The sequence below is a fragment of the Salvelinus alpinus genome, chromosome 17 (assembly GCF_045679555.1).
Source record: "Salvelinus alpinus chromosome 17, SLU_Salpinus.1, whole genome shotgun sequence".
NCBI classification, from domain to species: Eukaryota; Metazoa; Chordata; class Actinopteri; order Salmoniformes; family Salmonidae; genus Salvelinus; species Salvelinus alpinus.
Genome location: NC_092102.1, coordinates 21,878,259 through 21,904,229, shown reverse-complemented (window position 1 = coordinate 21,904,229; position 25,971 = coordinate 21,878,259). Strand labels below are relative to the sequence as shown.

The following is a 25,971-nucleotide window of genomic DNA, read 5'->3' as shown; positions in this document are numbered from 1 at the left end:
GACCTGTGAGTCAGAGTGGATTAGACAGTGTACTAGGTTTGACCTGTGAGTCAGAGTGGGTGAGACAGTGTACTAGGTTTGACCTGTGAGTCAGAGTGGGTGAGACAGTGTACTAGGTTTGACCTGTGAGTCAGAGTGGGTGAGACAGTGTACTAGGTTTGACCTGTGAGTCGGAGTGGGTGAGACAGTGTACTAGGTTTGACCTGTGAGTCAGAGTGGGTGAGACAGTGTACTAGGTTGGACCTGTGAGTCAGAGTGGATGAGACAGTGTACAAGGTTTGACCTGTGAGTCAGAGTGGGTGAGACAGTGTACTAGGTTTGACCTGTGAGTCAGAGTGGGTGAGACAGTGTACTAGGTTTGACCTGTGAGTCAGAGTGGATGAGACAGTGTACTAGGTTGGACCTGTGAGTCAGAGTGGGTGAGACAGTGTACTAGGTTTGACCTGTGAGTCAGAGTGGGTGAGACAGTGTACTAGGTTTGACCTGTGAGTCAGAGTGGATGAGACAGTGTACAAGGTTTGACCTGTGAGTCAGAGTGGATGAGACATAGTGTACTAGGTTTGACCTGTGAGTCAGAGTGGGTGAGACAGTGTACAAGGTTTGACCTGTGAGTCAGAGTGGATGAGACAGTGTACTAGGTTTGACCTGTGAGTCTGAGTGGGTGAGACATAGTGTACTAGGGTTGACCTGTGAGTCAGAGTGGGTGAGACAGTGTACTAGGTTGGACCTGTGAGTCAGAGTGGATGAGACAGTGTACTAGGTTTGACCTGTAAGTCTGAGTGGGTGAGACATAGTGTACTAGGTTTGACCTGTGAGTCAGAGTGGATGAGACAGTGTACTAGGTTTGACCTGTGAGTCGGAGTGGGTGAGACAGTGTACTAGGTTTGACCTGTGAGTCAGAGTGGGTGAGACAGTGTACTAGGTTTGACCTGTGAGTCAGAGTGGATGAGACAGTGTACTAGGTTTGACCTGTGAGTCAGAGTGGATGAGACAGTGTACAAGGTTTGACCTGTGAGTCAGAGTGGATGAGACAGTGTACTAGGTTTGACCTGTAAGTCTGAGTGGGTGAGACATAGTGTACTAGGTTTGACCTGTGAGTCAGAGTGGATGAGACAGTGTACTAGGTTTGACCTGTGAGTCAGAGTGGATGAGACAGTGTACAAGGTTTGACCTGTGAGTCAGAGTGGATGAGACAGTGTACTAGGTTTGACCTGTAAGTCTGAGTGGGTGAGACATAGTGTACTAGGTTTGACCTGTGAGTCAGAGTGGAGGAGACAGTGTACTAGGTTTGACCTGTGAGTCAGAGTGGGTGAGACAGTGTACTAGGTTTGACCTGTGAGTCAGAGTGGGTGAGACAGTGTACTAGGTTGGACCTGTGAGTCAGAGTGGATGAGACAGTGTACAAGGTTTGGCCTGTGAGTCAGAGTGGATGAGACAGTGTACTAGGTTTGACCTGTGAGTCTGAGTGTGTGAGACATAGTGTACTAGGGTTGACCTGTGAGTCAGAGTGGGTGAGACAGTGTACTAGGTTTGACCTGTGAGTCAGAGTGGGTGAGACAGTGTACTAGGTTTGACCTGTGAGTCAGAGTGGGTGAGACAGTGTACTAGGTTTGACCTGTGAGTCAGAGTGGATGAGACAGTGTACTAGGTTTGACCTGTATGTCTGAGTGGGTGAGACATAGTGTACTAGGTTTGACCTGTGAGTCAGAGTGGGTGAGACAGTGTACTAGGTTTGACCTGTGAGTCAGAGTGGATGAGACAGTGTACTAGGTTTGACCTGTAAGTCTGAGTGGGTGAGACATAGTGTACTAGGTTTGACCTGTGAGTCTGAGTGGGTGAGACAGTGTACTAGGTTGGACCTGTGAGTCAGAGTGGATGAGACAGTGTACTAGGTTTGACCTGGCTGTGATTGAGAGAGGTAGAGACATAATGTACATAGTATACTGAAAGGCTGGTGTGTGAATATTTCCCCATTGTGATGGAGTGCAGGCCAGAGGCAGTAAGGTCAGCCGATAGAGTCCAGAGCTCGTTGACAGCTGCTGGCTTGACTTTGATGCACCATCAGCTAGCCTTGCCCTCCACTCCGCCTCACTCTGTTCTGTTCTGCCCACGAAGCGTGTGCAGTCAACCTGAAAGCAGCACTAGCCTCTCATTACGCAGCCCAACAAGCTTTGTCTCTTTGCAGCTGTTTAACGGCCACACGTCTGTTTTTGTTTGTTTTCTCGCTGTAAGATTATTGCACCTTTATGGTTGATCGGGGGCTTGGAGTAATCCCTGGCATCTGTTCAGAGAGAGAGAGAGAGAGAGAGAGAGAGAGAGAGAGAGAGAGAGAGAGAGAGAATGAGAGAGAGAGAGAGAGAGAGCCTCCATCCATTCTTTTATTTACCGGACTGACTGGGCCCACTATTTCATCTCCTGCTGCCCAGCCTGGCCGGCTGACTTTTAAGACGAGTGATGGAGAGGACTGAGGCACTAATAGGCACTGAAGTCACAGAGGAGGTTACACCCGCTATTTATTCCTCCCAACAGCATCTGCCTCTTTGAGGAGGGAGGGGGAAAATTAATGTAGAGGCCATTTATTTCATAATATATGCAGGAAAGTAACTTTTCTGTTGGAGTGGTAGTGCTGCACAAAAAAAAATGTCTAGTCTATTTTTATCCAGCTCTTATGTACTGTAGTCTCTCTCGTACACCTCTGATGAGGAGACAGGTGCTAGTTACCATATGTGAATATTCCATGTAATTGGCCACAACAGTGTAGTCTTGGTTGTGTCGTCTTGGTTGTGTCGTCTTGGTTGTGTCGTCTTGGTTGTGTCGTCTTGGTTGTGTCGTCTTGGTTGTGTCGTCTTGGTTGTGTCGTCTTGGTTGTGTCGTCTTGGTTGTGTCGTCTTGGTTGTGTCGTCTTGGTTGTGTCGTCTTGGTTGTGTCGTCTTGGTTGTGTCGTCTTGGTTGTGTCGTCTTGGTTGTGTCGTCTTGGTTGTGTCGTCTTGGTTGTGTCGTCTTGGTTGTGTCGTCTTGGTTGTGTAGTCTTGGTTGTGTTGTCTTGGTTGTGTTGTCTTGGTTGGCACAGTAAATGTACCGTTCTCTCAGTTCTCCTTGTTATCCATATGCTTCTAGTCTCAGGGGCCTGAATGTACATATGTGTCTCTTTCACTTAAAAAGCTGTACGTTCTCTTCATTTTATTGTACCTTCTTCCTAATCAAACCCCTAGCTACACACTGAAGTGAAAAAAGAACAGCTCCAGCCCTTTAGCTTTTCTTGACAGCTTTACACCCCCACTCCACCCTCCTCCCTATCTCACCCCCACTCCACCCTCCTCCCTATCTCACCCCCACTCCACCCTCCTCCCTATCTCATCCCCACTCCACCCTCCTCCCTATCTCACCCCCACTCCACCCTCCTCCCTATCTCATCCCCACTCCACCCTCCTCCCTATCTCATCCCCACTCCACCCTCCTCCCTATCTCACCCCCACTCCACCCTCCTCCCTATCTCACCCCCACTCCACCCTCCTCCCTATCTCATCCCCACTCCACCCTCCTCCCTATCTCATCCCCACTCCACCCTCCTCCCTATCTCATCCCCACTCCACCCTCCTCCCTATCTCATCCCCACTCCACATCTCATCCCCACTCCACCCTCCTCCCTATCTCATCCCCACTCCACCCTCCTCCCTATCTCATCCCCACTCCACCCTTCTCCCTATCTCATCCCCACTCCACCCTCCTCCCTATCTCATCCCCACTCCACCCTCCTCCCTATCTCATCCCCACTCCACCCTCCTCCCTATCTCATCCCCACTCCACCCTCCTCCCTATCTCATCCCCACTCCACCCTCCTCCCTATCTCATCCCCACTCCACCCTCCTCCCTATCTCACCCCCACTCCACCCTCCTCCCTATCTCACCCCCACTCCACCCTCCTCCCTATCTCACCCCCACTCCACCCTCCTCCCTATCTCACCCCCACTCCACCCTCCTCCCTATCTCATCCCCACTCCACCCTCCTCCCTATCTCATCCCCACTCCACCCTCCACCCTATCTCACCCCCACTCCACCCTCCTCCCTATCTCACCCCCACTCCACCCTCCTCCCTATCTCATCCCCACTCCACCCTCCTCCCTATCTCATCCCCACTCCACCCTCCTCCCTATCTCATCCCCACTCCACCCTCCTCCCTATCTCATCCCCACTCCACCCTCCTCCCTATCTCATCCCCACTCCACCCTCCTCCCTATCTCATCCCCACTCCACCCTCCTCCCTATCTCATCCCCACTCCACCCTCCTCCCTATCTCATCCCCACTCCACCCTCCTCCCTATCTCATCCCCACTCCACCCTCCTCCCTATCTCATCCCCACTCCACCCTCCTCCCTATCTCATCCCCACTCCACCCTCCTCCCTATCTCATCCCCACTCCACCCTCCTCCCTATCTCATCCCCACTCCACCCTCCTCCCTATCTCATCCCCACTCCACCCTCCTCCCTATCTCACCCCCACTCCACCCTCCTCCCTATCTCATCCCCACTCCACCCTCCTCCCTATCTCATCCCCACTCCACCCTCCTCCCTATCTCATCCCCATCTCCACTTAATGCTGCCTCCATCTTGTCATGCCATGCCTGCCTCCCCTCCAGTCATTATGGCAGGGGGACAGGAAGTTAATCAACACTGTATTATCTCCCAGCCTGCACCTGGAGGCCAGGGTGCCAGTCATGCTACCCCCTCCCCAGCGGACCCCTGCCAGCCTGGGATCTCTCCCTACCCTGGCTCCCTCCTCACCCAGGCTCCCTCCTCACCCTGGCTCCCTCCTTACCCTGGCTCCCTCCTCACCCTGGCTCCCTCCTCACCCAGGCTCCCTCCTTACCCTGGATCCCTCCTCACCCTGGATCCCTCCTTACCCTGGATCCCTCCTTACCCTGGCTCCCTCCTCACCCTGGATCCCTCCTTACCCTGGCTCCCTCCTCCCTCTTTACCCTGGATCCCTCCTCACCCAGGCTCCCTCCTTACCCTGGATCCCTCCTCACCCAGGCTCCCTCCTTCCCCTGGCTCCCTCCTTCCCCTGGATCCCTCCTTACCCTGGATCCCTCCTTCCCCTGGCTCCCTCCGTACCCTGGATCCCTCCTTCCCCTGGCTCCCTCCTTACCCTGGATCCCTCCTTCCCCTGGCTCCCTCCTTACCCTTGTTCCTTCCGTACCTTGGTTCCCCCAGCAACCCCTTGGGAAGGCTCAGCCAGGCTCTGGTAGTGGTGATGCCTGCCAGGACACACTCATTATGACACAGAGCCAGGGGGATGCTGCTACTCAGCTCCTAGCCATAGATGTTTAACACACTGGGCTCTCTGAGACTGGGGGTTTATCCTGTATGTGAATGGGGATTTATTCTGCCAATCGTATCTCTTTTTGCTGCTATTTCCGTTGTTGCTCTTCTTATTATTGGGACATTATTGCCCGTGTGGACAGGAGAAGTAACCTCAAACATGAAGGGACGTATTATGGAAACATAGCCCATATACGCAAAAGTTTGTTCATACTCCTATTTGAACACACTCACAACACGCGGAGACACACACACACATCCCTGGATATTAAAAGATGATATTATACTATGAGATGGCACCAGGTCTCTCCTCCATGCCTCCTTATCTGTCTCTCTGTCGGTCTGAGCAGCTGATAAATGCTCTGGCTGAGGGATGAATTGCTGGCTGTCACTGGTAATCATGAGGTTGTCTGGCAGCATCCAAAGTGCTTTTATTTCTGCCCATTAGTTTGGTGTAGAAATGCGTAGGTAGTCTGGGCTGCTCTTCATTCTCTGACTGATGCAGGAGCCACTGTGATCACTGAAAACATGACAGCGTATCTCTGTTATATTTATCTACACCACTATCTATCTATAGAATCTCCTTTACACTAGATGTATAGGACTGTAAAGGACTCTATAGCATCCACATATGAACTAGCCTTGTTCCAGTATATGGCATCCTGTACTGTGTGAGTGTGTGGGGGGGGGTCGGCACCAAAAATGTTAAAAGCCGCTGTCTGAATGTGGAACACTGGAGACGTCAATCTGTGGGAGAAGCACCTTGAAGTCTTCTGTTCTGAGGAGAGGCTGATCAAAGTCTGCTTAACGAAGATGGTCTGAACTCAGCTGTTATGTGCTGCATCTCTTGTTTCTGTCTGTCTACTGTGTGCTACTTTACCCAATCTTCATTTACCTGGCTGATCCTACCGGAGCGTCGGGCATATCTCCTCTCTGTGCCTCTTTTGTGTTTGTGCTGTGTGTTCTCCTGTCTGAATGTCAATGAACCGTGGTCTCAACTATGTATTAGCAACAACTATGTATTAGCAACAACTATGTATTAGCAACAGAAGCTCCTGGTGATTACAGATAACACATCTAAGCCTTCCTTTCTTTCCCTCCCTCTCCTCCCTCCCGTTCTCCTCCCTCCCGTTCTCCTCCCTCCCGTTCTCCTAACTCCCTCTCCTCCCTCCCGTTCTCCTCTCTCCCGTTCTCCTCTCTCCCGTTCTCCTCTCTCCCGTTCTCCTCTCTCCCGTTCTCCTCCCTCCCGTTCTCCTCTCTCCCGTTCTCCTCCCTCCCGTTCTCCTCCCTCCCGTTCTCCTCTCTCCCGTTCTCCTCTCTCCCGTTCTCCTCCCTCCCGTTCTCCTCTCTCCCGTTCTCCTCTCTCACAGGAGATTGCAGCTTACTTGATAACATTTGAAAAGCATGAGGAATGGCTAACGACGTCCCCTAAAACAAGGTAAGTGAGGCAGTCTCCCAAGAAACAACTGCAAAATACAATTTTCTTCACAGGAAAAGCCACACTGTGCCTTTTAGTTTTTAGGCGTCACTACACAGACTGATAAAAAATAGAAAAATGATCTGTCTCGTGCTGAGTACCAGGAATCCCTGCTGCACCACTCAGAAAACCACTCCCTTCATGTCAAGAGTCAGATGCCTGTTTAATATTACAATCTGCCTGATGGCAGTTTGGAAAACTTTGCACCTTTCAAAAGCTATTTGAGCCAGACGATGGAATATTAATGTTGACTAATAATTGCCTTTTAGCGGGCCAATTAACACAACATGCACTCCTCTGGTCTCCGCTGTGACTGTGATGCTAATGTGTTGGTATCTGTCTGCACATTCACACACTCTCCAATAGAAAGAGCTGGGTTTGAATTGAGAGCTCTTTCTGCGTGGGCCAGGAGAGACAGACGGGAATGTGGATATGAATGTCAATAAGAGGTAACTTTTGGAAAAGAAAATGATGGCGGCACCGTGATGCTATCCATGATAAGTAACATAATATGCCAACACTTCTACCAGCCGTGTCCTATCAACGTATTCGTTCGCGTCTGACACATGGAATTAAATGTCAACAGTGTTGATGTTATTTCCACGGCAACATTATTTACTCTTATTTCTACAACGTGTAAATCCCATCCTGGATGCTGATTGGCTGCAGCACGGTTCCGGACATAAACATTTTTAAATAAATATTTGACGCTGGTAACTCTTCATTTGACTAGCTTTTACTAATCTCCCGCTGCCAGGCAGTTCTGGGTTTGACTTGCTTGGTCTTCTCTAGCCTTTCTCTGTCTACCTCCCCATCCTTCCCATGCTCTTCTGTCTGTATGCAGCGAACACAGAACACACACAGCCCCACATACACACTGATCTAACACATTCTGATGAGGAATCCTCACTCACGCAGCGAGCCATCCCTGGTGTTATTAACAGTCCTCATCCATGTGTAACTGTACTGTTGGCACTCTGACACACAGATCATTCCTCTCTTCTCCTCTGCCTGCCAGGGACATTGATAATGGCTCCACATAAAGAAAGTGCCAATTAGTTTTCCTGTGTAATTGTAGAAGATGGCCCAAAGAGCACCCTGGCCTCTACTCTACACCTTCTTATCATCAACCCACAACAATTAACTCAACACACCAGGCCTCCTTGTCTTCAGACACCAGTGGAATATTTGACATTAGGCCCAATGTTATTAACTGCTGTCTCCAGGAACATGTAAAACAGCAGGCTCTGTTATCTAGTTGTACTAACCGTAACTGGAATGAAAAACCCAGGGAAAATGAACACTCAGCGGTATTAACATAAGTACAGGAGCAGTACTCTGGAGAATGAAGGGACTGATAGACAGTAACAGGGAAAGCTCGAGGCTTGAGTCACACATTGTCCAATCAGCATCCAGTTGGACTATAATGGTGAGGGTGGTGGAGTCTCTGTGACTCACTGTCACCAGCCTGCTGGGTCCTAGAGGAGCCCTTGTGGGTGCTGATGTCTCAGTAGATGTGGCACTGAGGGATGAGATAAAGGCTGGGGGCCAGACAGAGCCACAGAGCCTACAGAGGAATGGACAGGAGCAGAGCTGAACTTGACATGGATGAGAGGAGCTGCTTTATTATGGCTGTTATGGCGTTTATGTACGGGGGCCGGGCGAGGTGAGCTGGCCAGGCAGGCAGGAGTGGAGAGGGTGGGGCTGGAAAGGGGGAGGCTGGTGGAGTGTTTGTGTTCTTGGAGCAGTCCGTCAGACCGAGAGGGTAAAGTGTTGTGACAGACAGGGTAGCAGGGTGATTGATGGGAATCTGATTGATGGGCTGTAATCTTTCTCCTACAGCACTTTGCCGAGAGGTCACAGGTCAGGGTTCGCACAAGGGAGTGCAGTGTTTGGGACCTGGATGGAGGGTCATTTGTCATCACAGACACACCTCGGAGTGTGTGTGTGTGTGTAGCCAGGTCATAAACATGCTAAAAGGAGAGGGGAGTGGGGGAGAGGGGGAACGGGGCGAGTAGAGAGCTCAAGGAGCTGACGCAAGCTGTTTAACCACGGTGACACAAAACCCAGGACAAGCATGGAGATGACATGCCACACTGCCAACACACTGCCAACATGGAGGATAAATAATGAATAGGCAAATAAGGAGTGAGTGTAGTGAGTGGTATTACGCGTGCACATTTTATCTATTAGCTATTTGTTACATGGGCCGAGCCACCTACTGCATATTCATTCCATCTCATGTTTGAGTTGGTTTGTTTTGTGTCCGATCTGTTTGTTTATCCTTCCTGAATCAGAAGAGGCCTGGCAGCAGCCAGGGGAGAGTAGTCGAGCGGCAGAGTGATTGATGTGCCCAGTCCTTGTAATACACATTCCCTTTCAGATAGGAAGTGCAACAGCGGTTAAAATCAATAGCAGCGCTCTTCCACTGACTGCTAGAACAGCCCTACAGCTAATTCAGGCTGCACCTGTCAGAGCCAGGGGAATCTTTCCCAACTTTCATTTACACCCCAATGGCTAGAGCGAGCTGCCTGCGCTGGCTTCCATTTCCATTAGAGGGAGAGGCTGGTATAATGGCTTTAATGAACGCCTGGCCTGCGGTGTGATTTAACATCGCTCTTACCATATACTGTACCTCTCCTCTCTCTCTGAATGGAGGGAACAGACTAAAGGGACAATTAGGATTTCTGCACCCTGCATCCAACGCAGATGGCCATATTCATTATTTCTGTGAACCTTTTTAAAGAGCGGCTTGAAGTGTTGAGGCTGGCGTGCTGCTGAGAGGACAATGAGAGCAGGACAGGACAGGACAGGACAGGACAGGACAGGACAGGGGTGGCAAACTGACACCATAGCTGTAGATAGTGATCTGGTGGATAGTGAATAGTCAGTCAACCTCATGCTATGCTTCATGTAATAAGGACCAGATATTTATGTCTATCACAAATGACACAAATGGATACCTGAGGAGTCTTTTTGAAAGGTGCAGCCCCGGTGCATGGTGCAGACAAGAACAGGCAGAGAGCGAACCAGTTTAGACTGAGCTGTATGGGTAAAGACCAGTCTGTCAGGAGAGGTGTTGGACACCTTGGTGTCGTAGAGGGATCGCTCATTAACTACAGAGTACCCTTTTAAATGACACACATTACTATTACACAGGAACGGTTTCTGATGACTGCAGCCAATCACAAAGTGGATCTGAGGGAGTGCTCCAGTCCTTTTGACCAGTGTGTGTGTGTATGTCTGTGTGTTTGTGTGTGTCTGTGTTTCCTCCCCTATTCCCTTCAGTAGTCAGAGAGAACAAACACTGACTTGTTATGGCTCCTGGAAACCATCAGATGGAGCAGTGGCTATATCAGCTTTTCACCTCTGTTTTAACACACAAACACACCATGTACTCTCTTATATTGAAACTATCAAACAATAAGTACCTTTCCACTGAGGGGCCACAATGACGCTGAACCTACTGCCCCCGTGTCCCAGAGCAATAGCCCTCTCTCCTCTCCTCCCACATTCACAGAGTCCCTTCAGACAGCTTCCAAAGACAATGCCTTTATTAAAACCTACAGCACCACTGCCACCCCAGAGGCACCGGCATACCAACCAACAACAGTCTAGCTAAGTGGGTGTGTAAGTGTGTTAGAGAGACTGTTTGTTTTTCTTTGTGTGTTAGTGTCTGTTAGTGCCTGGGTGTGGATGTCTATAATGATGTGTGGGAGTGTGTGTGTGTGTGTGTGTGTTTGTGTGGGTGTGTTTTAATGAGTAAGTGTAGATAGGAGTGAGTGTGTGTATCGTTCAGCTGCTGGTCAGCATGACATTCTGTGTGTCTGGGCCTCCCTGCTGTAGTCAATCAGTCCCATGTGTAACGTGAACGCTTCTGTCACCTCTTCTGGCACATGGTGGGATACGTGCTCAGCTGGACTTTGTGCGTGTGTGCATGTGTGTGTCTGTGAGGAGGGTGTGTGATGGTGTTTGGGCCTAATGCTTTGTGGCATTGTAGGCTCACACTGGTTCAGAGGAGAGAAGAGAGGAGGAAGGACAGGAGCAGCGTGGGAAGAGAGGAGGAAGGACAGGAGCAGTGTGGGAAGAGAGGAGGAAGGACAGGAGCAACGTGGGAAGAGAGGAGGAAGGACAGGAGCAGCGTGGGAAGAGAGGAGGAAGGACAGGAGCAGCGTGGGAAGAGAGGAGGAAGGACAGGAGCAGCGTGGGAAGAGAGGAGGAAGGACAGGAGCAGCGTGGGAAGAGAGGAGGAAGGACAGGAGCAGCGTGGGAAGAGAGGAGGAAGGACAGGAGCAGCGTGGGAAGAGAGGAGGAAGGACAGGAGCAGCGTGGGAAGAGAGGAGGAAGGACAGGAGCAGCGTGGGAAGAGAGGAGGAAGGACAGGAGCAGCGTGGGAAGAGAGGAGGAAGGACAGGAGCAGCGTGGGAAGAGAGGAGGAAGGACAGGATCAGCGTGGGAAGAGAGGAGGAAGGACAGGAGCAGCGTGGGAAGAGAGGAGGAAGGACAGGAGCAGCGTGGGAAGAGAGGAGGAAGGACAGGAGCAGCGTGGGAAGAGAGGAGGAAGGACAGGAGCAGCGTGGGAAGAGAGGAGGAAGGACAGGAGCAGCGTGGGAAGAGAGGAGGAAGGACAGGAGCAGTGTTGGAAGTGTATAATAATGTCTTTATAATCCCATTATTTCATTATGAGAATCAGACATTGGCACAAGAGTCATCTTGCATATCGGGTATTCTATGGAATATACATGTCAACACGTTTGTCAGACATTGTGAACGTTTTATCTCTGTGTTGGTTGGAAGCACAGCCATCTGAGAGCAGGCAGAGTAAAGTCTGCCTGCCCTACCCTCCCTCGTCCCCCACCCTAACTGTCTGCCCTCCACACCCCACTTCGCCTGGCCTCAGAGGACATTGTGTCCCAGCTTGCCTCTGCCAAGCCAAGGCAGAGGCAGTCATGCTAGCCTTGGGCCCCCTGGGCTGGGGGACAAATCCACCAGGGAGAGGGTAGCGGCTAGAGGAGAAGTTACCCAAACAAAACACACAGAGGATGAGAGGAAGGAGAAAGTGTGGAGGAGGTGGAGATGGGGGGAGTCATGATGGATGTGTTGAGAAGAGAGTGGAGGAGGTGGAGATGGGGGAGTCATGATGGATGTGTTGAGAAGAGAGTGGAGGAGGTGGAGATGGGGGAGTCATGATGGATGTGTTGAGAAGAGAGTGGAGGAGGTGGAGATGAGGGGAGTCATGATGGATGTGTTGAGAAGAGAGTGGAGGAGGTGGAGATGAGGGAGTCATGATGGATGTGTTGAGAAGAGAGTGGAGGAGGTGGAGATGGGGGAGTCATGATGGATGTGTTGAGAAGAGAGTGGAGGAGGTGGAGATGGGGGAGTCATGATGGATGTGTTGAGAAGAGAGTGGAGGAGGTGGAGATGGGGGAGTCATGATGGATGTGTTGAGAAGAGAGTGGAGGAGGTGGAGATGGGGGAGTCATGATGGATGTGTTGAGAAGAGAGTGGAGGAGGTGGAGATGGGGGGAGTCATGATGGATGTGTTGAGAAGAGAGTGGAGGAGGTGGAGATGGGGGAGTCATGATGGATGTGTTGAGAAGAGAGTGGAGGAGGTGGAGATGGGGGGAGTCATGATGGATGTGTTGAGAAGAGAGTGGAGGAGGTGGAGATGGGGGGAGTCATGATGGATGTGTTGAGAAGAGAGTGGAGGAGGTGGAGATGGGGGGAGTCATGATGGATGTGTTGAGAAGAGAGTGGAGGAGGTGGAGATGGGGGGAGTCATGATGGATGTGTTGAGAAGAGAGTGGAGGAGGTGGAGATGGGGGGAGTCATGATGGATGTGTTGAGAAGAGAGTGGAGGAGGTGGAGATGGGGGGAGTCATGATGGATGTGTTGAGAAGAGAGTGGAGGAGGTGGAGATGGGGGGAGTCATGATGGATGTGTTGAGAAGAGAGTGGAGGAGGTGGAGATGGGGGGAGTCATGATGGATGTGTTGAGAAGAGAGTGGAGGAGGTGGAGATGGGGGAGTCATGATGGATGTGTTGAGAAGAGAGTGGAGGAGGTGGAGATGGGGGGAGTCATGATGGATGTGTTGAGAAGAGAGTGGAGGAGGTGGAGATGAGGGAGTCATGATGGATGTGTTGAGAAGAGAGTGGAGGAGGTGGAGATGAGGGAGTCATGATGGATGTGTTGAGAAGAGAGTGGAGGAGGTGGAGATGAGGGAGTCATGATGGATGTGTTGAGAAGAGAGTGGAGGAGGTGGAGATGGGGGAGTCATGATGGATGTGTTGAGAAGAGAGTGGAGGAGGTGGAGATGGGGGAGTCATGATGGATGTGTTGAGAAGAGAGTGTGGAGGAGGTGGAGATGGGGGAGTCATGATGGATGTGTTGAGAAGAGAGTGGAGGAGGTGGAGATGGGGGAGTCATGATGGATGTGTTGAGAAGAGAGTGGAGGAGGTGGAGATGGGGGAGTCATGATGGATGTGTTGAGAAGAGAGTGGAGGAGGTGGAGATGGGGGGAGTCATGATGGATGTGTTGAGAAGAGAGTGGAGGAGGTGGAGATGAGGGGAGTCATGATGGATGTGTTGAGAAGAGAGTGGAGGAGGTGGAGATGGGGGGAGTCATGATGGATGTGTTGAGAAGAGAGTGGAGGAGGTGGAGATGGGGGAGTCATGATGGATGTGTTGAGAAGAGAGTGGAGGAGGTGGAGATGGGGGGAGTCATGATGGATGTGTTGAGAAGAGAGTGGAGGAGGTGGAGATGGGGGGAGTCATGATGGATGTGTTGAGAAGAGAGTGGAGGAGGTGGAGATGGGGGAGTCATGATGGATGTGTTGAGAAGAGAGTGGAGGAGGTGGAGATGGGGGAGTCATGATGGATGTGTTGAGAAGAGAGTGGAGGAGGTGGAGATGGGGGGAGTCATGATGGATGTGTTGAGAAGAGAGTGGAGGAGGTGGAGATGGGGGAGTCATGATGGATATGTTGAGAAGAGAGTGGAGGAGGTGGAGATGGGGGAGTCATGATGGATGTGTTGAGAAGAGAGTGGAGGAGGTGGAGATGGGGGAGTCATGATGGATGTGTTGAGAAGAGAGTGGAGGAGGTGGAGATGGGGGGAGTCATGATGGATGTGTTGAGAAGAGAGTGGAGGAGGTGGAGATGAGGGGAGTCATGATGGATGTGTTGAGAAGAGAGTGGAGGAGGTGGAGATGGGGGGAGTCATGATGGATGTGTTGAGAAGAGAGTGGAGGAGGTGGAGATGGGGGAGTCATGATGGATGTGTTGAGAAGAGAGTGGAGGAGGTGGAGATGGGGGGAGTCATGATGGATGTGTTGAGAAGAGAGTGGAGGAGGTGGAGATGGGGGGAGTCATGATGGATGTGTTGAGAAGAGAGTGGAGGAGGTGGAGATGGGGGAGTCATGATGGATGTGTTGAGAAGAGAGTGGAGGAGGTGGAGATGGGGGAGTCATGATGGATGTGTTGAGAAGAGAGTGGAGGAGGTGGAGATGGGGGGAGTCATGATGGATGTGTTGAGAAGAGAGTGGAGGAGGTGGAGATGGGGGAGTCATGATGGATATGTTGAGAAGAGAGTGGAGGAGGTGGAGATGGGGGAGTCATGATGGATGTGTTGAGTAGAGAGTGGAGGAGGTGGAGATGAGGGAGTCATGATGGATGTGTTGAGAAGAGAGTGGAGGAGGTGGAGATGAGGGAGTCATGATGGATGTGTTGAGAAGAGAGTGGAGGAGGTGGAGATGAGGGAGTCATGATGGATGTGTTGAGAAGAGAGTGGAGGAGGTGGAGATGGGGGAGTCATGATGGATGTGTTGAGAAGAGAGTGGAGGAGGTGGAGATGGGGGAGTCATGATGGATGTGTTGAGAAGAGAGTGGAGGAGGTGGAGATGGGGGAGTCATGATGGATGTGTTGAGAAGAGAGTGGAGGAGGTGGAGATGGGGGAGTCATGATGGATGTGTTGAGAAGAGAGTGGAGGAGGTGGAGATGGGGGGAGTCATGATGGATGTGTTGAGAAGAGAGTGGAGGAGGTGGAGATGGGGGGAGTCATGATGGATGTGTTGAGAAGAGAGTGGAGGAGGTGGAGATGGGGGAGTCATGATGGATGTGTTGAGAAGAGAGTGGAGGAGGTGGAGATGGGGGAGTCATGATGGATGTGTTGAGAAGAGAGTGGAGGAGGTGGAGATGGGGGGAGTCATGATGGATGTGTTGAGAAGAGAGTGGAGGAGGTGGAGATGGGGGAGTCATGATGGATGTGTTGAGAAGAGAGTGGAGGAGGTGGAGATGGGGGGAGTCATGATGGATGTGTTGAGAAGAGAGTGGAGGAGGTGGAGATGGGGGAGTCATGATGGATGTGTTGAGAAGAGAGTGGAGGAGGTGGAGATGGGGGGAGTCATGATGGATGTGTTGAGAAGAGAGTGGAGGAGGTGGAGATGGGGGAGTCATGATGGATGTGTTGAGAAGAGAGTGGAGGAGGTGGAGATGGGGGGAGTCATGATGGATGTGTTGAGAAGAGAGTGGAGGAGGTGGAGATGGGGGGAGTCATGATGGATGTGTTGAGAAGAGAGTGGAGGAGGTGGAGATGGGGGGAGTCATGATGGATGTGTTGAGAAGAGAGTGGAGGAGGTGGAGATGAGGGAGTCATGATGGATGTGTTGAGAAGAGAGTGGAGGAGGTGGAGATGGGGGGAGTCATGATGGATGTGTTGAGAAGAGAGTGGAGGAGGTGGAGATGGGGGGAGTCATGATGGATGTGTTGAGAAGAGAGTGGAGGAGGTGGAGATGGGGGGAGTCATGATGGATGTGTTGAGAAGAGAGTGGAGGAGGTGGAGATGGGGGAGTCATGATGGATGTGTTGAGAAGAGAGTGGAGGAGGTGGAGATGGGGGGAGTCATGATGGATGTGTTGAGAAGAGAGTGGAGGAGGTGGAGATGAGGGAGTCATGATGGATGTGTTGAGAAGAGAGTGGAGGAGGTGGAGATGGGGGAGTCATGATGGATGTGTTGAGAAGAGAGTGGAGGAGGTGGAGATGGGGGGAGTCATGATGGATGTGTTGAGAAGAGAGTGGAGGAGGTGGAGATGGGGGGAGTCATGATGGATGTGTTGAGAAGAGAGTGGAGGAGGTGGAGATGAGGGAGTCATGATGGATGTGTTGAGAAGAGAGTGGAGGAGGTGGAGATGAGGGAGTCATGATGGATGTGTTGAGAAGAGAGTGGAGGAGGTGGAGATGAGGGAGTCATGATGGATGTGTTGAGAAGAGAGTGGAGGAGGTGGAGATGGGGGGAGTCATGATGGATGTGTTGAGAAGAGAGTGGGTGAGGTGGAGATGAGGGAGTCATGATGGATGTGTTGAGAAGAGAGTGGAGGAGGTGGAGATGAGGGAGTCATGATGGATGTGTTGAGAAGAGAGTGGAGGAGGTGGAGATGGGGGGAGTCATGATGGATGTGTTGAGAAGAGAGTGGAGGAGGTGGAGATGAGGGAGTCATGATGGATGTGTTGAGAAGAGAGTGGAGGAGGTGGAGATGGGGGAGTCATGATGGATGTGTTGAGAAGAGAGGTTAGGGGCACTCACATGCACAGAGGGAGAGCTGGAGAAACACAGGAGAAACAACAACAGATAGAGACATAGCAAGATGAGCGATGGATTCAATTGACAGATGGAGAAAAAAAAAAGCCCTGTGGTTTAGGGGAGAGGAGAGAGAACGCAAACGGTCAATAGATTACTGAGAGACGGAGAGAGAGAGAGCTCCTTGGAAACTTAATAGAACCTTGTGTTTGTGTCCTTTAAAGTAATACTTAGCTGAACCCCAGGAAGCAGTGTGGCCTGAGGACTGTACACTAGATGGATGGTTCACTACATCCTAGGTGATGTATACTAGCCTACTTTTGCAAGGCTCTTCTCCGGAGCTTCCTTAGTAAAGCATAGGCTGTCCAGACATATTCTATACTGTGAAAAAATGGCTGATAATAAATAGTAGTAGTAACAGGATCAACTGTGTGAATTAGCCTTTATCCTGAGTGGATGCTTGTACAATGCAAACTACTCCTCACACACAGCTGCTACAATGTCAAAGACATCAGGCAAAAGGCTTGTGTGTTAATAGAGATGAATTCAGTATTAAGGTTAACAATAATAAACTCACTCTGAACACAATGACTCCTCAGTAGTTGGAAAACAGACAGCAGAAACCCCTGTGTTGGTATGCCAACACGTAGGAGGATGAAATGAACTGCAGCCAATAACTGGCCACGGAGAGGAGGGGGAGAGGAGAGAGGGATGAATAAATAAGAGGGGAGGAAGTTGATGTCAAGCAGGTGTTCAAGGATAAAAGTGTCAGCCAAGCGAGCCAAGCGAGATGGGGAGAAGAAGTGCTGCCTCTGCAGCGTGATAATAAAGACTTAATTCAATTAGTGCTTCTGCACCGGTGAGCAGAGCCACAGAGCAGGGAGCGGGCCAGAGCCACAGAGCAGGGAGCGGGCCAGAGCCACAGAGCAGGGAGCGGGCCAGAGCCACAGAGCAGGGAGCAGGCCAGAGCCACAGAGCAGGGAGCGGGCCAGAGCCAAAGAGCAGGGAACGGGCCAGAGCCACAGAGCAGGGAACGGGCCAGAGCCACAGAGCAGGGAGCGGGCCAGAGCCACAGAGCAGGGAGCGGGCCAGAGCCACAGAGCAGGGAACGGGCCAGAGCCACAGAGCAGGGAGCGGGCCAGAGCCACAGAGCAGGGAGCGGGCCAGAGCCACAGAGCAGGGAACGGGCCAGAGCCACAGAGCAGGGAGCGGGCCAGAGCCACAGAGCAGGGAACGGGCCAGAGCCACAGAGCAGGGAGCGGGCCAGAGCCACAGAGCAGGGAGCGGGCCAGAGCCACAGAGCAGGGAGCGGGCCAGAGCCACAGAGCAGGGAGCGGGCCAGAGCCACAGATCAGGGAACGGGCCAGAGCCACAGAGCAGGGAGCGGGCCAGAGCCACAGAGCAGGGAGCGGGCCAGAGCCACAGAGCAGGGAACGGGCCAGAGCCACAGAGCAGGGAACGGGCCAGAGCCACAGAGCAGGGAGCGGGCCAGAGCCACAGAGCAGGGAGCGGGCCAGAGCCACAGAGCAGGGAGCGGGCCAGAGCCACAGAGCAGGGAGCGGGCCAGAGCCACAGAGTACCCAGAGCAATAGGAGCAGGCAGCTTTGCTGTCAGAGAGCAGGGGCAGAGGTACACACCGGGCCACTGAGACACCCAACCAGCCCTGCCCTACAGGTACTTAGTATACACACACGCATAACCTCAATATACACACATTTACTGTACGCTCAACCTACACACACCCTAGGCAAGGACAGACATGGCTGTCTCCTCTTCTCCTGCTGCCTCCACATTCCTCTTTTCCTCTCATCTCTCCCATTGTTCTATTTCCTGTCTGCCTCTGGTTGTCTCCCTCTTTGGCCTGCATACTACTGTACTCTACTCTGCTGGTCTTTACTGAGCAGAAAGAAGCCTTATGTTGGTGTCAGTGACTTGTATTGGGAGCTCTGAGTCCCTATTTTGGTTGTGCCTCTCTGCTGGGTGCTGTCCTGTAGGCATATGGTGTGAGCGGATCCCGGATCCTGTCCCCCTCTCTGAGGCCCCCAGGGGCCACCCATCAAAGCCCCCCATGCCAGGCCCGAATCCGGGCCACAGCTCTGTCCTAGGGTGTGGTCACGGAACAACCCTCTCTGATTGGCTGATCATCCCAGCCCACAGGAGGCTCCCTGGCACAGTCAGGCCTCCTTTAGACCGAAACAGTAACACACAGTGAGGACAGGACAGGACACACAGCCCCAATCATACTGTTTGTTGTTATGTAAAGAGAAGGAGAAAATAGATCCTGGAAGACTGCCAGGGAACTGGGTGAATCACAGGCATACACACACACACACACACACACACACACACACACACACACACACACACACACACACACACACACACACACACACACACACACACACACACACACACACACACACACACACACACACACACACACACACACACACACTGTGCCTGTCCCACTCAACTTTGCCTTCTGTGGCACTCAGTCCAGCTGAGGCTCAGTGTGCAGGAAGTACACAGGCTGACAAGGTGACACGCAGCGTAGCTCCCCTTTAGCGAGTCGTGTGACAGGGTAGCGGCGGGGGTGACCTCACGCCCCCCCACATCATCATTCTGAGAGTGAGGAGGAGGAGACGTATCCTCCCAGGCCTCGTGTGTCGTAATAATGCATCATCAGGCATGATATAAGCGACCATTGGTGCTCAAGCCTTTACTTCTCTCGCTCTCCCTTTTTCCTCCCTATAGGCCTATATAACACAGAAATGCCGCATTGGCTCTATCAACGCTCTCAGAAAGACGCTGAACCTACTGAACATTGTTGAATCCTGATGATGATTTGTCCTAATATATTTCACATAACGTAGGCCTACCCCCTTCTGTATAAAATACCCCCGGAGGCAGACCTCCCTCGTTCTCTCCTTCTCTTAACCACTTCATTACAAAGTAGAGGAGGACGAGGTGGGGGGATGCGGAGGATGGCCGTTTATGAATTTTGCATTACTGAATTAATTAATTAAAATATAAGAAGTCATTTGATAAATTATTCAGACTTTTTGTTATGTGTGTTTGAGAAAGGGAGGATGGGGAAAAGAGAGGTGAGACCGCATTTCAAATTGGAAAATTAATATTCATAACTTTTTTTAATGAACTAATAAAATGGCTATCAATTCCATTTTTAACAAAGGTTTAATTAACAAACGGTACAATTCTCTCAATCCTCTCAGGGGTTGACTACAATTCAACAGTGCCCCCCCCCCCCCCTCATTCATGACACTTCCTGGGAACCTCATTCACTTCTTATAACTCATAACACCATCTAATATTCCACCAAACTCCTATCTTTATCGATTGATTAATTGATTGTTGATTGAGACTAATGATTCGATCTGAATTACCCTGGTTGGAGGCATACTGTACAGTAGGTAGAATAAGCAATGAACTGAACTGAGCAATGAACTGAACTGAGGAATTTCAGCCCCCCTTTTGCTCTGTAAAATAATTGATTCGCTTAATATCAATTTCTCACATTTACAATGCAGTCATTTTGTGTAGTTTTTCCGTGTGTCTATAAAGGTGCTGGGCCAGAATTATGGAGACAGCTCGTCTAAGATTTAAAGCAGCCCTCGTGGTGACCCTAAAGCGAGCCGTGCACGATGCATTAATGTGATAGCGATATGATTATGTAGGAATGGACATGAAGAGTTTCCATTATGTACAGGTGACGTGCCCGTTGAATTGGCAATGAATTGGCTGGTTTAATTACCCTCTCTGTCTAATCAAGCCTTCAGTGGAATAATGAAATAAGTCCTGTCCTGCCAACCAGGGAAGGAGCTGTCCGTCTGACTCTGTTCTGACATTAGAGGAAAGACAGGAAATTCATGCCCCGTGAGTGCAGGTTTAAGCCTCTGCTTCTCCATTCACTAGATTCTATACCTTCCTAGAGAGAGATAAATTAGCTCAGCACGTTTGCAGCACCAACGTCTAGTAATGTGTGGAAACAGTCAAAACAGGCTGTATTGTGGCCAATGTGGCCCCCCTCTGAACTGTTCACCAGTAGCCAGTCTGCCTCAGTGTCTCAGTAGAGCTGACAGACAACAGAACTGACAGTAGAACAGTATGTGGATCTCCATCATAATCCAGTGTGTCTCCGTGTGTATCAGTAGAACTGACAGTAGAACAGTTTTCATGTGAGTGCCTTCTTGTGTTATATTTTTGCTAAATGTTTATCCTATTCATTGAGCTTTTGTTTTTTACTACTCTTTTATTTACTTAATTACTTTTCTATTGTTGTTCCGTTGTCGAGAGGTGACCTGAAAGTAAGCATTGCGTTGCACTGAGTACTCCACATACACTGTGTACTCCACATACACTGTGTACTCCACATACACTGTGTACTCCACATACACTGAGTATTCACATACACGGTGTACTCCACATACACTGAGTACTCCACATACACTGAGTACTCCACATACACTGTGTACTCCACACACACTGAGTATTCACATACACTGTGTACTCCACATACACTGAGTACTCCACATACACTGAGTACTCCACATACACTGAGTACTCCACATACACTGTGTACTCCACATACACTGAGTATTCACATACACGGTGTACTCCACATACACTGAGTACTCCACATACACTGAGTACTCCACATACACTGAGTACTCCACATACACTGTGTACTCCACATACACTGAGTATTCACATACACTGTGTACTCCACATACACTGAGTACTCCACATACACTGAGTACTCCACATACACTGAGTACCCCACATGCACTGAGTACTCCACATACACTGTGTACTCCACATACACTGTGTACTCCACATACACTGTGTACTCCACATACACTGTGTACTCCACATACACTGAGTACTCCACATACACTGTGTACTCCACATACACTGAGTATTCACATACACTGTGCACTCCACATACACTGAGTATTCACATACACTGAGTACTCCACATACACTGTGTACTCCACATACACTAAGTACTCCACATACACTGAGTACTCCACATACACTGTGTACTCCACATACACTGAGTACTCCACATACACTGTGTGTTCAGAACATTGACAGACTGACCAGGTGAATCCAGGTGAAAGCTATGATCCCTTATTGATGTCCCTTGTTAAATACACTTCAATCAGTGTAGATGAAGGGGATGAGACAGGTTAAAGAAGGATTTTTAAGCTTTGAGACAATTGAGACATGGATTGTGTATGTGTGCCATTCAGAGGGTGAACGGGCAGACACAATATTTAAGTGCCTTTGAACGGGATATGGTAGTCGGTGCCAGGCGCACCGGTTTGAGTGTGTCAAGAACTGCAGGGCTGCTGGATTTTTCAAGCTCGACAGTTTCCCGTATGTATCAAGAATGGTCCCCCACCAAAAGACATCCAGCCGGCAGGCCAGTGGTCAAAAACAGGTCATTGATGAAAGAGGACAAAGGAGGCTGACACATTGTGCAGAGCAACAGACAGTTAGTCAACTGACAGTCCAGTATAACATTGGTGCCCAAAGACCTATAAAAGAATGCACAACTCGTCGTACCTTGACACGAATGAGGTATGGCATCCGATGACCTTACAGAGTTCCACTTCTTTCAACAAAAAACAAGAAACTGCTGTTGCAGTGGGCTTAGGAACGAAAACACTGGACACTGGAGAATTGTAAAAACATTACCTGGTCTGATGAATCTCGGTTCCTGCTCTTTCACGCTGATGGTAGGACTATGGTATGGAGAAAACCACGAGTACATGCATCCATCATGCCGTGTGTCAACATTACAGGCTGGTGGTGGTGATGGTGGTGGTGTGTGGGTGTGTTTTCATGGCACACATTGGGCCCTTTGATAAAAGTGGAGCAACGTTTGAATGCCACAGCATATCTGAACCTGCCAGTCAGGTGTATCTCTTCATGGCAGCAGTGTATCCATTTGCGAATAGATTTTTTCAGCAGGATAATGCCCAATGTCACAAGGCTAGGATTGTCCAGGAGTGGTTCCACAGTGAATTCAGTTTACTGCAGTGGCCTGCCAATTCAACTGAGCCTCTATGGGATGAGATGGAGCGAGCTATTCGGAGTAGAGATCCACTACCAGCCAACTTGACACAACTGTGGGAAGCATTTGAGTCAACATGGGCCAGCATCCCTGTGGAACGCTTTCGACAAGGCCCATGCCCCGATGAATTGAGGCTGTTCTGAGTCTGAGGGCAAAAGGGGGTGCAACTCAATATTAGGAAGGTGTTCCTAATGTTTTGTACACTTAGTGTATATCATGTGTACTGTATTTGACTAATAATCAAAGTTGTGGACCTCCACCAGTACCCAGTGTGTCTCTGTGTGTCTCCATGTGTTTCAGACAGTAGATCAGAGAGCACAACACTATGTGGACCTCAGTCTACACAGACATAGGAAAAAGCCAGGAGGGGGAGAGCAGCACAGCGGGTGGCCGCTCACTTGACTGATGGCTTTTTTGATTAAAAGGAATTAATTGCTGAACCATTTAATACCCTGTTTTTAATGTGTCTCTAGTGACTGTGTGATTTAGCTGCATGTCCTGCTGACATGTGGAATCATGTGGACTACCAGCCATGATGATGTCAGAGCAGTCAGAGCAGCTCTCACTGAGAACATTCTGGTAAGCAACTAGCAACTACCCTCACTCTACTCTCCTCTCCTCCATCTTTCATGGAGAGGAATACCTTCTTGACCTCAATACTGGCTGACCCTTTTCTACCCTCCAAAGGCATGCGCAGAGAGATCTGTCCTGTATTGTTGTAGGTTACACTATTTTAAACCTATTTTTAGGAAACAAAGGCTGTGATTTAGTCCCCTACCACAGTCTATAATCACCTTAGGCTCTTTCTGTGGGAGAGAGGGAGAGAGAGAGAGAGAGAGACAAATAGAGAGAAGGTAGGGATGGAGAGAGAGAGAGTGATGCAGAGGGGGGAGGGGGAGTGAGAGATGTGAGGGAGAAAGGGAGACAGATGAAGAGAGAGATGGGGAGGGAGAGAGAGGGAGAGCGAAAAACAGAGGGGGTGAGAGAAACAGAGAGATGGAGTGAGGGAAACAGAGAGAGATGGGGTGAGAGAAACAGAGAGAGATGAGGTGAGAGAAACAGAGTGATGGAGTGAGAGAAACAGAGAGAGATGAGTTAGAGAAACAGAGAGTGATGGAGTGAGAGAAACAGAGAGAGATGGAGTGAGAGAAACAGAGAGTGATGGAGTGAGATAAACAGAGAGAGATGGGGTGAGAGAAACAGAGAGAGCGAAGGAGAAAAAGTAACACCTACTGTTCCAGTATCTGAGAGAGAGAGAGAGAGAGAGAGAGAGAGAGAGAGAGAGAGAGAGAGAGAGAGAGGGGGCGGGGGGGGGGTCTGGTAAAGTACTGTATAAGCCAGCTTTTTCATGAAGTGAATGTGGGGTGACTGCACCCACAATTAGGGCAGGGGAGGATTAGTGCCTGCCTGCCTGCCTGCCTGCCTGGCTGCCTGCTGTGCCGAGTGGGAAGGTGGTTAGGGGCTGTTTTTTGTTTGTGTGCTTACTGCTTGCCGCTGTGTATTGTGTTGTGATGGAGTGAGATCCCCCCCCCCCCCTCCCCTGTGTTTTCAAAAATAGTAACATCACAACAAGCTAATGGAGAATAGATTAGGGAGAGGGCACAGTAGGGAAGTGTCCAACTGTGTGTGTGTGTGTGTGTGTGTGTGTGTGTGTGTGTGTGTGTGTGTGTGTGTGTGTGTGTGTGTGTGTGTGTGTGTGTGTGTGTGTGTGTGTGTGTGTGTGTTTGTGTGCATGCATGCGTGTTCACAGATACTTTCTATTCTAACTCACACACCCTCTAAATCTCTGTAGTCTTACCTGCCCATCGCATTTAAGCCAGCGCTCTCCCAGCAGGTTCTCCCAGACCTAGAAACGTCTGCACTACCAAGTGTTTGCATCCCATTTCAATTTCCTACTGAAGCCGGGAGCACAAGGGGAGACTTAGCGTTAGTGCTGTGATGAGTTTAAGGGAGTTGAAAGCTTTTGGCCGTGTTGACACTATGAGATGTGTGTGTCCAGTGGAGCAGCCAGGCTATGTGCTCAATGGGGTTTTCCTCAGCAACTCCCCTCCCCTGTGTGTGTGTATGTGTGTGTGTCTCTCTGGCCTGTCTCTCTTAGTTAGCTGTTGTTCATCCTTGCAGCAACAGCAGTACTCTCCAGTGTGTTCAGTGGCAGACATATTACCTTGAATACCCCCTCCTCTCCAGCCCAAGCCCAGCAAAGACTTCCACGACAGGATGCCAGGCTATCCTTTCCTCTGTTCCCCTGATCACACAGTTGAAAGGTCCAATGTAGCAGTTTTTATCTCAATATCAAATCATCTGGGTAACAATTAAGAACCTTACTGTGATTGTTTTAAATTAAATAATATGGTCAAAAAGAAACAGAAATAGCTTCATAGTAAAGAGAAATTTGTCAAGCAAGAATGTTGCTAGGACTGTCTGGGAGTGGTCTGAGTGGGGAGGGGAAGGCAGGCCAAAACTCCATCCCACCACAACAGGCTGAAATGTCAGGCGCTTTTCTAGAAACTAGGGTACCAGTGAGGATTTCCTACGCTGGCCAAATTGTTACAGCTGTTGAGAAGTCATTGATAATAATATGCCAATTTTTTTCACGTCATTAACTTAAGCTATAAGGGAGATCATAGCTATATTCAATAACATTCACAAGTTAATTTAAAGCCTGTCTTTAACCCTTTATCATGGTTGGTGTCTTGATGGATTTGTCCAAAATCGTTTGACCAAAAACATTACTTTTCTGTTCTTGCATTTATGGCAGTGTAAGTTGTTGTTATATTTAATATTAAGCATTAATCAGTTAAATTAGACATTGAACTTGAACCCTGTAAGAATCCTGGATCTAGCTGTCAGACAGTTTTTTTAATAGAGATCTCAGAAATGCAGTGTAGCTAAGTAACATTTCGTGTCTCATTATGTTACGGTTTGAAAGCATTTTTCATGGGCACACAAATTCAAAATAATGTATGCATTGCAAAATCAAATGCTTATAACCGAAAGAGTCACCTTATATACATATGTAGCAAAAAAATAAAACAGCAATTAAATTCCCTTAAAGGCTTTTTTATGTTCATTGGAGTGTCAACTAATATGTCCTTATATTAGTTATATTCAACAATAAAGCCAATAATAAATTTTTATTGTGATTCATATGAATGTACCCTAGTAAAATGTAATTTTTATAAAATAAATGTAACACTGTGTTTTTTTATAATAATTTTATTCCCATTTTTCATAATCACAAGGTTATATATCCATGCTTAGACTGGCAGAAATATAACTACCCAGAAAAATTTACATTATTTTATTTTGAATACCACGTATTTGATGTGTTACGGGTACAACTAAAAATCTGTTGAAAAACTTCCTTCCTTACACAGAAAGAAATGCTAAAATCTATGAAAACATCTTTCACTTCATCCTTTGAGATTTGTTTTTGTCTCTCTGAGTCAACAAAACAAAGTTATTGTATTTTAATATAAAATACTTGTGTTATAATGTATGA

General features: G+C 49.5%; 1 protein-coding gene across 9 annotated transcripts in view; it reads left to right on the top strand.

Annotated features, from left to right (window-relative positions):
- LOC139542501 (calmodulin-binding transcription activator 1-like) overlaps window positions 1-25,971 on the top strand; it is a 505,455-nt gene that overhangs the window by 202,668 nt on the left and 276,816 nt on the right. For all 9 annotated transcript variants that reach the window (XM_071347989.1, XM_071347995.1, XM_071347990.1 and 6 more), the window contains one exon: window positions 6,691-6,758. In XM_071347989.1, the coding sequence (XP_071204090.1) occupies window positions 6,691-6,758 (68 nt within the window). The remainder of the gene's footprint in view (window positions 1-6,690; window positions 6,759-25,971) is intronic.